At 43.0% G+C, this 12,253-nt stretch overlaps 2 protein-coding genes across 3 annotated transcripts in view; both read right to left on the reverse strand.

The window, feature by feature from the left end:
* Positions 1-322: 322 nt before the first annotated feature.
* Positions 323-6,888, reverse strand: LOC119355224 (protein TIC 40, chloroplastic-like). Of its 2 annotated transcripts, none has more exons than XM_037622007.1 (14): positions 6,521-6,888; positions 5,950-6,058; positions 5,810-5,867; positions 5,704-5,721; positions 4,797-5,052; positions 4,364-4,482; positions 4,225-4,288; positions 3,993-4,071; positions 2,993-3,033; positions 2,853-2,898; positions 2,532-2,629; positions 1,227-1,330; positions 945-992; positions 323-845 (listed from the first exon to the last, which is right to left on the reverse strand). In XM_037622007.1, the coding sequence occupies exons 1-14, from the start codon at positions 6,696-6,698 to the stop codon at positions 792-794; spliced, it is 1,272 nt and encodes a 423-aa protein (XP_037477904.1). In that variant the 5' UTR covers positions 6,699-6,888; the 3' UTR covers positions 323-791. The 2 variants fall into 2 exon arrangements, with proteins under 2 accessions (XP_037477904.1, XP_037477903.1); XM_037622006.1 differs by having other exon boundaries at positions 5,950-6,064; positions 6,521-6,887.
* A 1,635-nt stretch (positions 6,889-8,523) lies between these two features.
* The window catches only part of LOC119355225 (nuclear speckle splicing regulatory protein 1-like), a 4,516-nt gene continuing 786 nt past the window's right edge, over positions 8,524-12,253 (reverse strand). The window contains exons 2-4 of the mRNA XM_037622008.1: positions 11,409-11,531; positions 10,617-10,835; positions 8,524-9,693 (exon numbers count right to left, since the gene is read on the reverse strand). Coding sequence (XP_037477905.1) covers positions 9,256-9,693; positions 10,617-10,835; positions 11,409-11,531 — 780 coding nt within the window. The 3' untranslated portion in view covers positions 8,524-9,255. The remainder of the gene's footprint in view (positions 9,694-10,616; positions 10,836-11,408; positions 11,532-12,253) is intronic.

The raw sequence follows: 12,253 nt of genomic DNA on the forward strand, positions 1-12,253 counted from the left end.
GGAGATGCTTTAAGATTCATGCCCCATAATCCAACGGTTCTGTAGTTTGCTGGAAATCTCCCAAAAAATGACATCAGCTGAATAGCAATCTCGGTTACGCCTAACAAAAATAAAATGGCTGGCTAAAAACTGACGTCAGCTAAATAGCATTTCCCTTTGTTTTTCAGCTATGCCTGATAGAAAAGAGAAATGGCACAGCAGGCCTGTTATTTCAAAACAGAAGGGAATCAACTAGAGTAACAAATGTGAGATGCAACATTCTCATTTATTCTCACTTCAAACATCACCAGCTAATCTCCCGACCACAAAAGAACCGAAAGCAAAGTCGAAGCAACTTCCACCCGTCATGGAACTCGGGCTACATTCCAACTAAACAAGTTGAACAACATAGCTAACATTTTCATGCAGTGTCACGGTAACACAATGTATCAAAATTGAGGTGATATGAACTACATCGGCACCTTCACATCCTACAGGCTACAGCAAACCATATAGTGTCAAAGCACCAACTACACAATTCTATAGAGCGGTGAAGTAAATATATATCTCAAACTTTGCTACTTCACTACTCTGACTTTAGGCATGGTCGCAACCAAACCAAAACGCTGGATCATATGATGTACATTGGCAACTCAAAAACCTTGACGGCAAGGGTACATCTTTGCACATAATGACCGAACACATGAAGTTCCTCTGTTTCTGGGCCGGTTAACAGATGCTACTGCAGCCGCTTAGGCTGGAGATGACAGGCCAAGGCAAATCAAAAACTGCAATTCCGTGGTGCACATCCACTAGCCATTAATTTGGGGGAAGATTTGCGATATCTTCATAAAAACATCCATGACCTAGCATCAGAGACATCCAAGTGAAAGAGAAGCGAAGTGAGTTTGATCATAAAGTTAACATGTGAGCTGACGACCCAACTTAACTAAATTAGAAAATACCTCTTGGTCATTTTGGTATTTTACAATATTCAGAGGGTTCTGCGAGCACTGCATCAAAAAGATGTCATGTCAGAATAAGCAAATGACTAGGGATAACTGGATATATCCACTCCAAATGCTTTCAACTTGAAAATACCATTAACTTTGAGAATGGCAAGTGGGTCCAGGTCCCACATGTCATTAAAACATCCAGTGGCATTTTCAGCAACACAAACTTTGTAGTGGCATAAATCCAAGTTTCCAAATAACTATGCAGTCCAACAAAGTTTGTACAGAACTTACATCCATGATGGCCGTTTGAATTTTTGGATTCTGGAATGCAACAGCAACTTCTGGGTTCGCCATTATTTTCGCTACAACTTCCTCTGGAGTCATGCCAACTTGCGCTGTACAAGCAATTAAAAAACTTCAGAATTCACATGTAATCATTTCAATTCGAAATCAAATTTAAGAGTCTTATAGCAAAAATAAAAGCTGATTCAGGGAAGAATGAAGTCGTAAACTCCTAATTCAAATCTCCTCAACAATTTCCATCACCTACCAAGTAGTATAGTAATAACCCCAAAAATAGGAGCTATGATAGGCATTTATAGAACAAGAAAATAGTAAGGGTACAAAAAGAACTAAAAACATGGGAGCATGCATCGACGCTATGCTAGGCATTTAGTAAGAAAATGGTAACGCTATTAGACACTAAATGTTCAATACTCCCTCTGTTCCCCAATCTAGTGCGCATAGTATTTTTCACGAAAATTCCACTTTGTAGTGACTAGTGTGTATCAGCACCCGCTGGCAATTCTAGTCCCGCGCCGCACGGACGCACTCGGTTTTCTCTCCCTCCTCTCTTTCCTTTGTTCGCTCTATCCCCTCCTCCTGCACGCGATGCGTCGCCTCCTTGAAGCTTGCGCCACCGTCTGAGAAGGCGACACAGCCATGCAGGCCGTCGGGATTGGACCAGCGGCGGTGGAAATTCAAGGAGATAGAGGAAGAAGTTGACGGATGGTGCCATGGGTGGGAAGAGGCGCCACCTGACGGCACCACAGGCAGGAAGAGGGGGAGTCACCTAATGATGGCGCCACGGGCAGGAGGAGCCACCTGACAATGGTGGCGTTAGGGACTGGCTGGACGCCGTCAACACACAGGAGGTTGGCGTGGTCATGCCCTCTGCCAACGTTGACCTCAACGAAAGGTTGGCCGCTGCCTCCCAACCTCAAGCGTCCGCCTCTGGCACAACCACATCACCTCGTCCACAACCGGCGTCTCAGCGTCCATGGCCGCCAGCATGCCCATGTCTGCTGCCAGCATCACCACGTCCACGGCCGGCGTCTCCGCGTCCAGTGAGAACAAGTCACGAGGACACGCCACCGGCAAGACCTAGCCGCAACAGCACGCTGCCAATTTCTTCTCTACTATTACTGCTTATGCACATGGGACTAGGACAAACCATTGGTATTCAGAATTTTCTTCATATAACTTTAGACGGGAAAAAGGTATTGAATGGTAGATAATGGGAAATCACCCGCAGAATTCATGATTTTGAATTTCCAAACAGCACCCAACTAAGTGTAGAAGTGTTGAATCACTCACCAAACTGCTGCCTAACTTCAGGACTGCTAAGGTCAAAGTTCTTCAAGTGATCAACCATGCGGTTATCCCATTGATCAGGAGATGCGCCCATGTTGTTTCTGTTAATAGCCACAACAATGGTATAAGAAGGTTAGAGAAGATCTGCACACTATTACGTCATAGATTGGTACAGTTCAACCCCACACTGCAAGAGGCATAATAGACTGTTACAGTAAGCAACATCATGGGTCATCGGCATGAATTCTTAGCTAACATAAGTTACATAAACATATAAGCAGAAACAGATGCACAGATAAGCAGTGCTAAGAATAATTGTATTACAGCATATCCTCCAGTTGTTGGCGGTACATCGGATTCTGAAGCATCGCTGCAAAATAAATTCTCACGTCACCATATAGAACAGAAAATAAACTCCAATTTATGTGATACTTAAGTGTTTTAACAAATTCACAGGAGCATACACTTGAATGAATCTGGGTTCCTCATCTCCTCAGGCAAGTAGCTGCAACATGCGAAGAAATCAGCATCGTTAAAAATACTGAAGAGATATAAGTTACACTTAATTTAATATTTTTATGACATACACACAAGAATAATTTCATACTACCTCCGTCCCAAAATAAGTGTCAGCTTTAGTAAAACTCTGTACTAAAGTTAGTATAAAGTTGAGACACTTATTTTGGGACGGAGAGAGTATTACTGAAACTGGCACACACATATGTTGTCCACTATATGTGAGGCAATGCCAGTACGACCACCTCATTAAGCCATGATCGCAACGCTGAAAAAATTACCAATGCAAATTACATAGTTATTTTAAGTTATAGATTTACATCCATGCGGAACTAATCTACACACAAGCAGTTGTCCACCTATAGATTGATGCCAACTAAACTAGTTAAATTCAGTAATGAATTCTTCATCTGCTAATCAAAGTGTTTATTTTAGCGTAATAATCCTTAATTATCCTCGTTATCCAGAAAATGAATACACGAAGAAACCCTCTACAGACGGGAGTACCACTTGTGCCATATTGAACACAGATGTTGTGATTCATTAAACCATATAGAACCACTTGGACTCATATATAGATCAGAAACCCATTTGGGCCACAAGCAGCAACACAAAACAGGAAAGGACCTAGCCACTTACATAGGTGTGCTGGGTCCCAGCTGACTCCTAAGGTGCTACATGCGACATGATAGATTGGGTGTGCAGATAGCCAGCAGGACTTATTGAGCCTTACAACCAAATGGTGAATGCATCTACTAAGGAATGAAAATATGAAGGGAAAACATGGCACAGAGTGTTCTAAAAGGCATTAGGTGCTACGCAGGTGGTGCCTAGAGCCTAGTCACAAGCTAGTCATAGGGAGTGGGGCCAAGTGCCTAGGTGGGCAACAGAGACACATTTTACAAGAGTGAGCACAAGATGTAAAGTTGAACTTGGTTGCAAACTTACGGGTAAACCATCTTCTGCACAGCTGGGTCTTCCATCATTTTCTCAATTGTATCAATAGATAGCATAGGTCCTGACTTACCTGTACAGCATAATCAGAATCAATTTAGTTCATTTGTACACACATGGAAACAACGACAAAAAGAATATTACAACATCATTTTACGAAAATACAGATGAGCGAATAAAATACAAATCCTAAATTTGAGAAGTAGATAAATGTGCAATTACTAACTGGATTCAGTTGTCCAGGTAGAGGAATCTTCACTCGGCTTAAAAGCAGCACCATTTGTAGGAACCTTTAAGAACCATCAGACAAGTATTAATTACAACAAAAAAGGGAGCCTATTACCAAGCTTCTGAAGGAAACTTACTTGTTCAGTATCACCCTTCGTTTCACTTTCAGTGCTATCACTTTTTACATCTACCGTCTGCAATGAAGATTGAAGCTCCTTCTGTTTTTGCAACTCTTCGGGAGAAACATCAACAAAGGCTGCACACATTTTGTTAACAAAAACACAATTAAATACAGATGCCAAATATCTAAAGAATATGATGCTAAGCACTATTAAGAAAAGAAGCAGCACAGTCGAGCCCATTCAGATCATGTTCACACTCATTAGTGGTGCGTGTTTATTCCCTAATGTTGTGCTACAAGAGGAGCCCAGAAATAGGACCACAGAAATATAAATTAAGTGCATCAAGAGGTACAAATTCAGCATGTTATAGATAATTTGGCACATAGAAGATCCCATTCGCCACTCAACTGTAGTTGGAGGGGGAAAATTCAGACATGAAAGGTCGTACCAAATTTCTTTGAAGGCTTCGATGTCTCTGCCACATCAGCTGCTTCCGAAGATCCAGTTGCTGCCACATCAGTAGCTGAAACATCAACAGTTGCACCTTTTGGGGTATTTTTCCTTGGTCCTGAGGATGGGTAACTACTTGGTGCCGTGGAACCTGCCTGTGGTGGCATGGAGAATGGGAATGGCGAGTTCGCACCAAATGTGTTTGGTGGTGCCTGGGTCATCATCGACTTGAATGCTTGTTCCATTGCGTATTTCTGCAACAAATCAGTAAAACATTAAAACGGGAATAGGCACTGGGCAGGCAAGTAAATGTTGGTCATGTACAGCTAAATGCATTTTTTTTTAATTTGATCAACCAGGACTAGCCCTCGGTGGCCTTTGTTTAAAGAAGAGGAAACTTGTGCGGCAGGTAGAGCCTCAAACGCGGGCGGCAAGGCTAGAGACACCAACCTACTCAAGCTAGCAACATATGGTAACACGTAGCTATACGAGAAATAACAGCAAAGTGTATATGACCAAGGTGACAAACAGAATATTGGATTATTTAAGCCATGCAGAAAGGGATTTATCATAATATCATTTGGTGCTCAATGTCAATGAAAATCAAATCTTAAAAATTCTTTAACATGAAAAGAAAATTAACTGGCCATCAAAGTAAAGCACATTGACACCCTTATCGGGCCAGAAACAAATCTCTGAAACAGCGAAGTGAAGTGGTAGAGTATAATACAGATGTGTCGGGAGGTTAAGCAGGTTCAAGCAGAAAACGACTCAATAATTTTACCTCCATGACTCATGCCCTATTATACAAAGGTACACAATGGGTCATTCTGAGGAACACTGCAAATAATTGAGGATACATACTCTTTCTGGAGTGCAGAAACAAAGAATAACTGTGAGCTCACCTTTACCATCGAAGAGACCTGATAAACCAGCCACCAAGTATTAATGTACGAAGAGAAGATATGCACAAAAATAAACTAAAGCATAAGAGGAAGCAGAATTTCGCACCATGGAAAATGCTGCAGATAATGCTACACCAACGCCAATCCAGAAAACAGGTGAACCACTGCATAGATTTTGGAACTCGCCATCATGGGATGGTAAATTTGAGAACAGGAAATGCAGGAAAAACAGAGAGATAAACTCACATATATGATGAGGGAGGCGGCATGGGAGGCACGGTGCCAGTTCCCGTCGATGTATTCTCGGTGCTGGTTGAAGACGATATGCTTGCAAATCCCTTTGTGTTAAATCCATCTGAAACTGATGTAGCAAACAGCATATAGTATGTAAAAATAAGAACAAGGAAGATGCTCACAAGAATATCAAAATGGGTGCAAACCAAAGCAAACTAACATACGATACTTATCAGGTAATACTAAAAAAATATGGATGGATGAGGTGCGCATTATCTACTTAATAAGTAGTATGTCAGAGACACGGATGGATAAGCTGACAATTCCCAATCTCAAGCTATCTATCATCTGCCCCTACTTGTAAATACATATAGGAGAACTTTGTTGCGGATGCACGATGCAACAAGGTCGAATTCTCAGCCGCGGATCTAGCTCACGAGAAGTACAGCTCGGAGTCAAGTGCCACAAGCAAACTTTGGCCGCTTGCTCCTTCCTAATCAAAGAGCGCATCGGGGGCCGCATCGCATCCAAACACAGCACAATTCAATTCACACAGAGGCGACAGAACAAGGCGGTCCCTCACCGTTCCTAGATCCGCGGGAGGCGGCGGAGACGACGAGCCTCGGCCGCCTGGCTCCCCTCCGCCCGGCGGCAGCGGAGAGCGGCGCCGCCGGGAGGGGCCGCGACGGGCGGCTGGCGGCGGAGAGGAGGGGCAGGCGGGGAGACGCGGAGCACGAGGAGGCGAGGACGAGGCTCTCCATCCCGGGCTGGGGGAGGCGACCTTAGCTCCACTCCGGTCTCTGGGTCACGAGGCCTTGTTGCTCTCGCCTCTGGCTGGCTGGCGCTAGGGTTTTGGGTTTGCGTGCGGAGAAGCCGAACTGGATGGCGAAACCAAAGCCCTCCCCTCTCTAGCCTTGCCTTTCGCTGTAGGGGTGGTTCGCGAGCAGGCAGGCTGTAGTAACATAACGGGGCAGGGAGAGCAACATCTATCCACTCGTACAGTACAATACAAGCGGGGTTTCACTCCGCACTTTCTTTCTCCTGGAAGAAAGACGAGATCCGTGCAAGCGCACGACATTCTGCAGCTCGGAATTCCTTCCCACGCTTGGAGCAGGGCCTGACGATCCCTACATTTTCTGAGCTGAGCAGGTTCTGAGCTGAGTAAAATGCATCACAAGTCCTAAAACTATCATAGATGTGTCAGTTTAGTCCTATAACTTTTAAACTGCACTTTTAGGTCCTAAAACTATCGGAAGTATGTCAGTTTAGTCCTATAATTTCAAAACTGCACTTTTGAGTACTAAAACTATTGGAGGTGTGTCATTTTTAGTCCCATAACTTCAAAATTGCAGTTTTTTGTCTCAAAACTATGTATGTTTGTTTATCTGAGGTCCTAATCTTGCATGGCCACCATCCATGGAGCATTTTTTCAACTGAGCCCTTTGTATGTGTTTATATCCCCCAAAGTGGTACATACGCTTCCACGTTGCAGTGTGTCCTGCAACCTGCATGGCCATGAGCTGCACGGTAGCCTCCCTGAGAGGTTTGGCGTGACCGTCGGGGAGACCCCGAGCTAGTCAGCATGAAGGACGACATCCCTCTCCCTCGGCGAGGCCGCCGGGGAGATCCCGAGCCAATTGGGATGGAGTATGCCATCTCACCTCTCTCTCTCTCTCTCTCTCTCTCTCTCTCTCTCTCTGTTTGATGATATCGTCGTTGCCCTGACACCCTTGCCGTAGAGTTGGTCGTGCAGGCTGTTGTTTGGGCACGAGCATGGTCATAGGTGGTGAGCTGTCGGGCGACACAGAGGAGTGCGCGGAAACTGCAAAGCTGGCGCAGAGGTCGTCGAGAGTGACACAACCCTAGCAGTAGCCATAGGTGGGTAGCAATTGGACGTTGTGCGACATGTCGTTCTGCTGCTGTTGGGGGAGGCTGAGATGACTGGTCTACTCTCCTCGCTGGAGCTCAAACCATCATTCCACTGATGGCCTCTGTACTGTCGCCTCTGAGCATTCTGTGTGTGGGAGAAGACGAGCGCGTGAGAACGAGGCGAGACAACGCTCTAGTTTTTTTTCTTTGCATATGTACCTGGTGGGCCCATTGGGTCAGGTCAACGTGGCTACAATCCAAGCATTTCCAAGTGACTTGTTGGTGGATCAATGCTAACCATGCAAGCTTAGGACCTAAGAGGAAGAAACTTACATAGTTTTGGGACCCACAACTACTGTTTCAAAGTTATAGAACTAAACTGGCACACCTTTGATAGTTTTAGGACCCAAAAGTGCAGTTTCGAAGTTATAGGACTAAACTGACACACCTCTGATAGTTTTAGGACCCAAAAGTGCAGTTTCAAAGTTATAGGACTAAACTGACACACCTCCGACAGTTTTAGGACTTATGATGCATTTTACTCTATGTATTCAAAAGAGAAGTTAGAACCTTGATTTAATTTTCACTAACACCTTGCAAAAATGATATTGATACACCAAAAGTTCATTTTTCGCGCACCGGGTTAGCAGAGTTTGCTGACATAGACAACTGACGAGATCTGGACATGGAATAAGGATCATGAAAACTTGGAAAATCTAAAATTTGCATACATCTTTTTTATTTGAGAAAGGCATACATCATCTCAATATCTTTGATTCAACAACGACCAGTAAATAACTACCAGCTTGAATCATTACATAGTTACAGATTACAGTGGAACACACAAAAGGGCACAGATTGCCATCAGCCTGTCTGTGCCAAGGTATTTCTCCTTTTTTTGGCAGCACAAAAATTCAGTAAATATAATGGGCTCCATTAACCTCTCCTCTCCTGATTATGCATAGCAGAATGGCCATTCTGATAAGTATGCTTGCTTGTCATATGTGGATATACAGATATTTTGACCATAGAAGCTGAACCATCATACAGCAACCAAATGAATATATTCATGCAAGAGAGATGTGTGCATCATCCACTGAATTATCCACTGAAAATGTTGCAAGTTGAAAACAAATGTCAAGTACTCCCTCCGTTCCTAAATATAAGGTGTATTAATTTTCCAAAAAGTCAACGGTTGTCTATGTTTGACCAACTTTACAGCAAAATATATAAAGGTTTATAATACTAAATATATAAAATGTAAAAATATAGTTCATGATGAATCTAGTGATAATGATTTGGTATTCTAGATATTGATATTTTTGTCTATAAACTTGGTCAAACCTAGAGAAGATTGACTTTTTGGAAAAATAATACACCTTATATTGAGGAACGGAGGGAGTATTACACAGCCTTAAGCTTTTGCATGTTGAGATTATATATGCATCTTCATATTTGCTGCTCCTTCGCTCTCTTACGAGCCAGTGCTCGTTCTCTAGCAGCGGCAAGTGCGTCGTTACTCCTCTTGTAGTGCTCGTCGGTGATTGGTGCTGGTTGAGTATTCTGGAGAGCCTGTGAAGCAGATGTAGAAATATCTGCCTCTTTCTCAGTAGATCTAACAGCTGTTGAATCTTTTGATCCAGTAGTTGAAGGTTCTACCACACTGCTACTTCCATGAGCCTTCTCTGATCCTACACTGGATTCCCTCCTGCGCTTAGGAGAACGACTGGATCCTTCGGCGTCAGACTTGCTACCTTGAATATCTTCTACTTTATTTTCCAACTTTTCAGGTTCTGTAGTTTCTGTACCCTCATGTGTCCGTGCACCGAAAGCAACATTCTTAGCAAGCCCAAAGTAAAAATCACTCAAGTCTTTCTTTTTAGTTACCTACATAAAAACAGATAAAATAAGTCAAATCAGGTAGCCAAAAGACAAGATAACTGTGAAACATTAGATATAATATGTTTCCTTTGCAAGGAAGATAAGCTTATGTATAAACCAGCTTTTATTGCATTATTAATCTTGTGAACAAAGTTAGTACAGATTACTCGGAGGATGTTTGTGTAAGCACAAGCCAGCATGTCACATTTTTGCATGATCAGGAAATGGTAGAAAGTGAGGACAATCCTTAAAAATGAGGGGAAAATAAAATACTCCCTCCGGCCCGTAATATAAGACGTTTTTAAAAGCTAACATAGTTTGCAAAAACGTCTTATATTGTGGGATGGAGGGGGTAGAATGTAAGGGGAAATGAAATTATAATGTGGTACAGCGCAGAATTCAAAGGTACCATTGTACCAACGCACTTCATTCTCCAACTCTTCTGGCTACACAAAGGGCTTTGCTACATCTACGTAGAGATTCAACGTAAAGCTACGTAAGAGCTGGTTTGGCATGCTCTGATTGGAAGAGAAAATGGCACGGCCCCACCCCCGCGAAGATCGGGGGGGGGGGGGGAATTATATTAGGAAGATTACATAGGTGGTTACGTAGACGTAGGATTATTGCTACACAAATGACACAACCACACAGCACACTTGCTTGATCAGACAAAACGGCACAATTCAGACTAAGAGTTTGATCATCATCACACACGATTATTCGACTCTTTCAAGTTTCCATGTGTACTTTGAATATACAGACCAACACTAGTACCTACATGGTCATACTTCTGACAGAACTAAGAATGGCATGCCGTACCAAAATGTGCAACTTAAAAAAAGCATATAAACTAAGCATGAAGATAAGTAGCATATGTATAAGAAATTAAGAACAATGCATACAATTATAAACAAGCGAGCAAAACTTACATCATCCCTTTCTTCTTGAAGCTGCCGTCGTCTTTCTTCCTCTAGCCATTTCTTCTCCTCTTCAAGTTTCTTCCTGTAGGCAGATGTTACAAACTTGTCCTTGTCAGCAAACAGGTGATCTTCCTTGCTCCTCTCTTTATGAAGCTTCCTCTCATACACTATGTCCTGTTCTCGTTTTCGTTGTTCTGCTTTCTCCTTAAGTGCTTCAATGTACTTTGACTGCAAAAACAAAAGCATCGATGCCCCAGTAAGAGATCCAAATATATGTGTCCATTTTAGCTTGCATTATGTGATTCAGATTAGTAGTGAGATTTGTTGCATTTCACATTCTACATTCTGTGCTTGTCTCTGTATAGATGTCTGTTACACATTTAACAAAACCAACAACCTCACTACACCAACGAAGAACCATAAAACATACCCAAAGGCATTATACAAACTAACCATGAAGGACAATTTCGATCTCTACCTTTTACGTTAAAAAAATGTCATGTTCCACACATTTATCTGGCAAAACTAGCAGGAACCAATCACCAAGATAGACGCCATTTCTCAAATAACTATCTCAGGCTGATGTTTCTTTCCAGCAAACAGACAAACAATTATCTGGAAATTGCTCCTTACAAAATTAAAACTCGAGTGCCCCGGATCAAACACTAAGAAACTGGACACGAACCAGCAACAACATTACACCTCACCGTGGTATACAATCTCCAGTATATCCAATTAAGCATAAATGAACCAGATAAGGCACCCCTAAAAAATTGCATTGGTGCAGGACGGATAATTTACCTCGCGAACAACCTTGGCCTGTATCTTGGGCCGAGCGGCCTTCTCCTTCATATCATCGTACACCTCATCATAGGCAAACACCGAGGGATCCTCCTCCATCGCTTTCTTCTGCAGTTCCTCCACCTGTGCAGTCACACCACGACGCAAAGAAGAAATCAACCATCTAATGGCCCGACAACTGAGAAAGGAGAATGCACAGCATGATTTCCAGTGGTGGAGCCAGGATTGGAGCAGATCCCAGGCTCAAATTATAAGCGCTTATAACTAACCCATGAAGTACCCCTTGTCATGTCATAAAAACCTATAGCTCAATTGCACAACTACGGTAGAATTGAAATCGAAGTTTAAAGATCCAAAAAATAGATAAAACATGACCGAAAATACAAATAGTGGTACAAGAATACAAAAGATGGTACTTCCAAATCAATGAGTTCCTAAAGCCGACGCCATCAACAATAGTATTCGGACTGAGTTGAGCATAAGGTTAATTGGTTGGTAACAGGCACCGGTGGATAAAATCTCTTCATCGTATACTTATATAACTTGACATGGATACAAAATGAACCAATTAATTAATTGTTTAATTCAAGACATAAAAAACAAAAAAGTGATGCCTAGCAGCATGGCCAAATACAAATACAAATTTGCTTATGCCCTGCTCAGGCAGTACCATCGCAGGCGGCAAATCCAGGAGCAGCACCTGTGCATCTGCGCGAGTCAGGGAGCAGCGAGCTCGACCAACAGGCTTGGCTCGGTTCCTCTAGAATCAGGGACTGGCGGGAAGACGAGGGATCGACGCGGCAGCCAACAGAGGAGGGGAGCAACGGCACAACACGGCAGGATAG

This window comes from Triticum dicoccoides, chromosome 2A, assembly GCF_002162155.2.
Source record: "Triticum dicoccoides isolate Atlit2015 ecotype Zavitan chromosome 2A, WEW_v2.0, whole genome shotgun sequence".
Classification (NCBI taxonomy): domain Eukaryota; kingdom Viridiplantae; phylum Streptophyta; class Magnoliopsida; order Poales; family Poaceae; genus Triticum; species Triticum dicoccoides.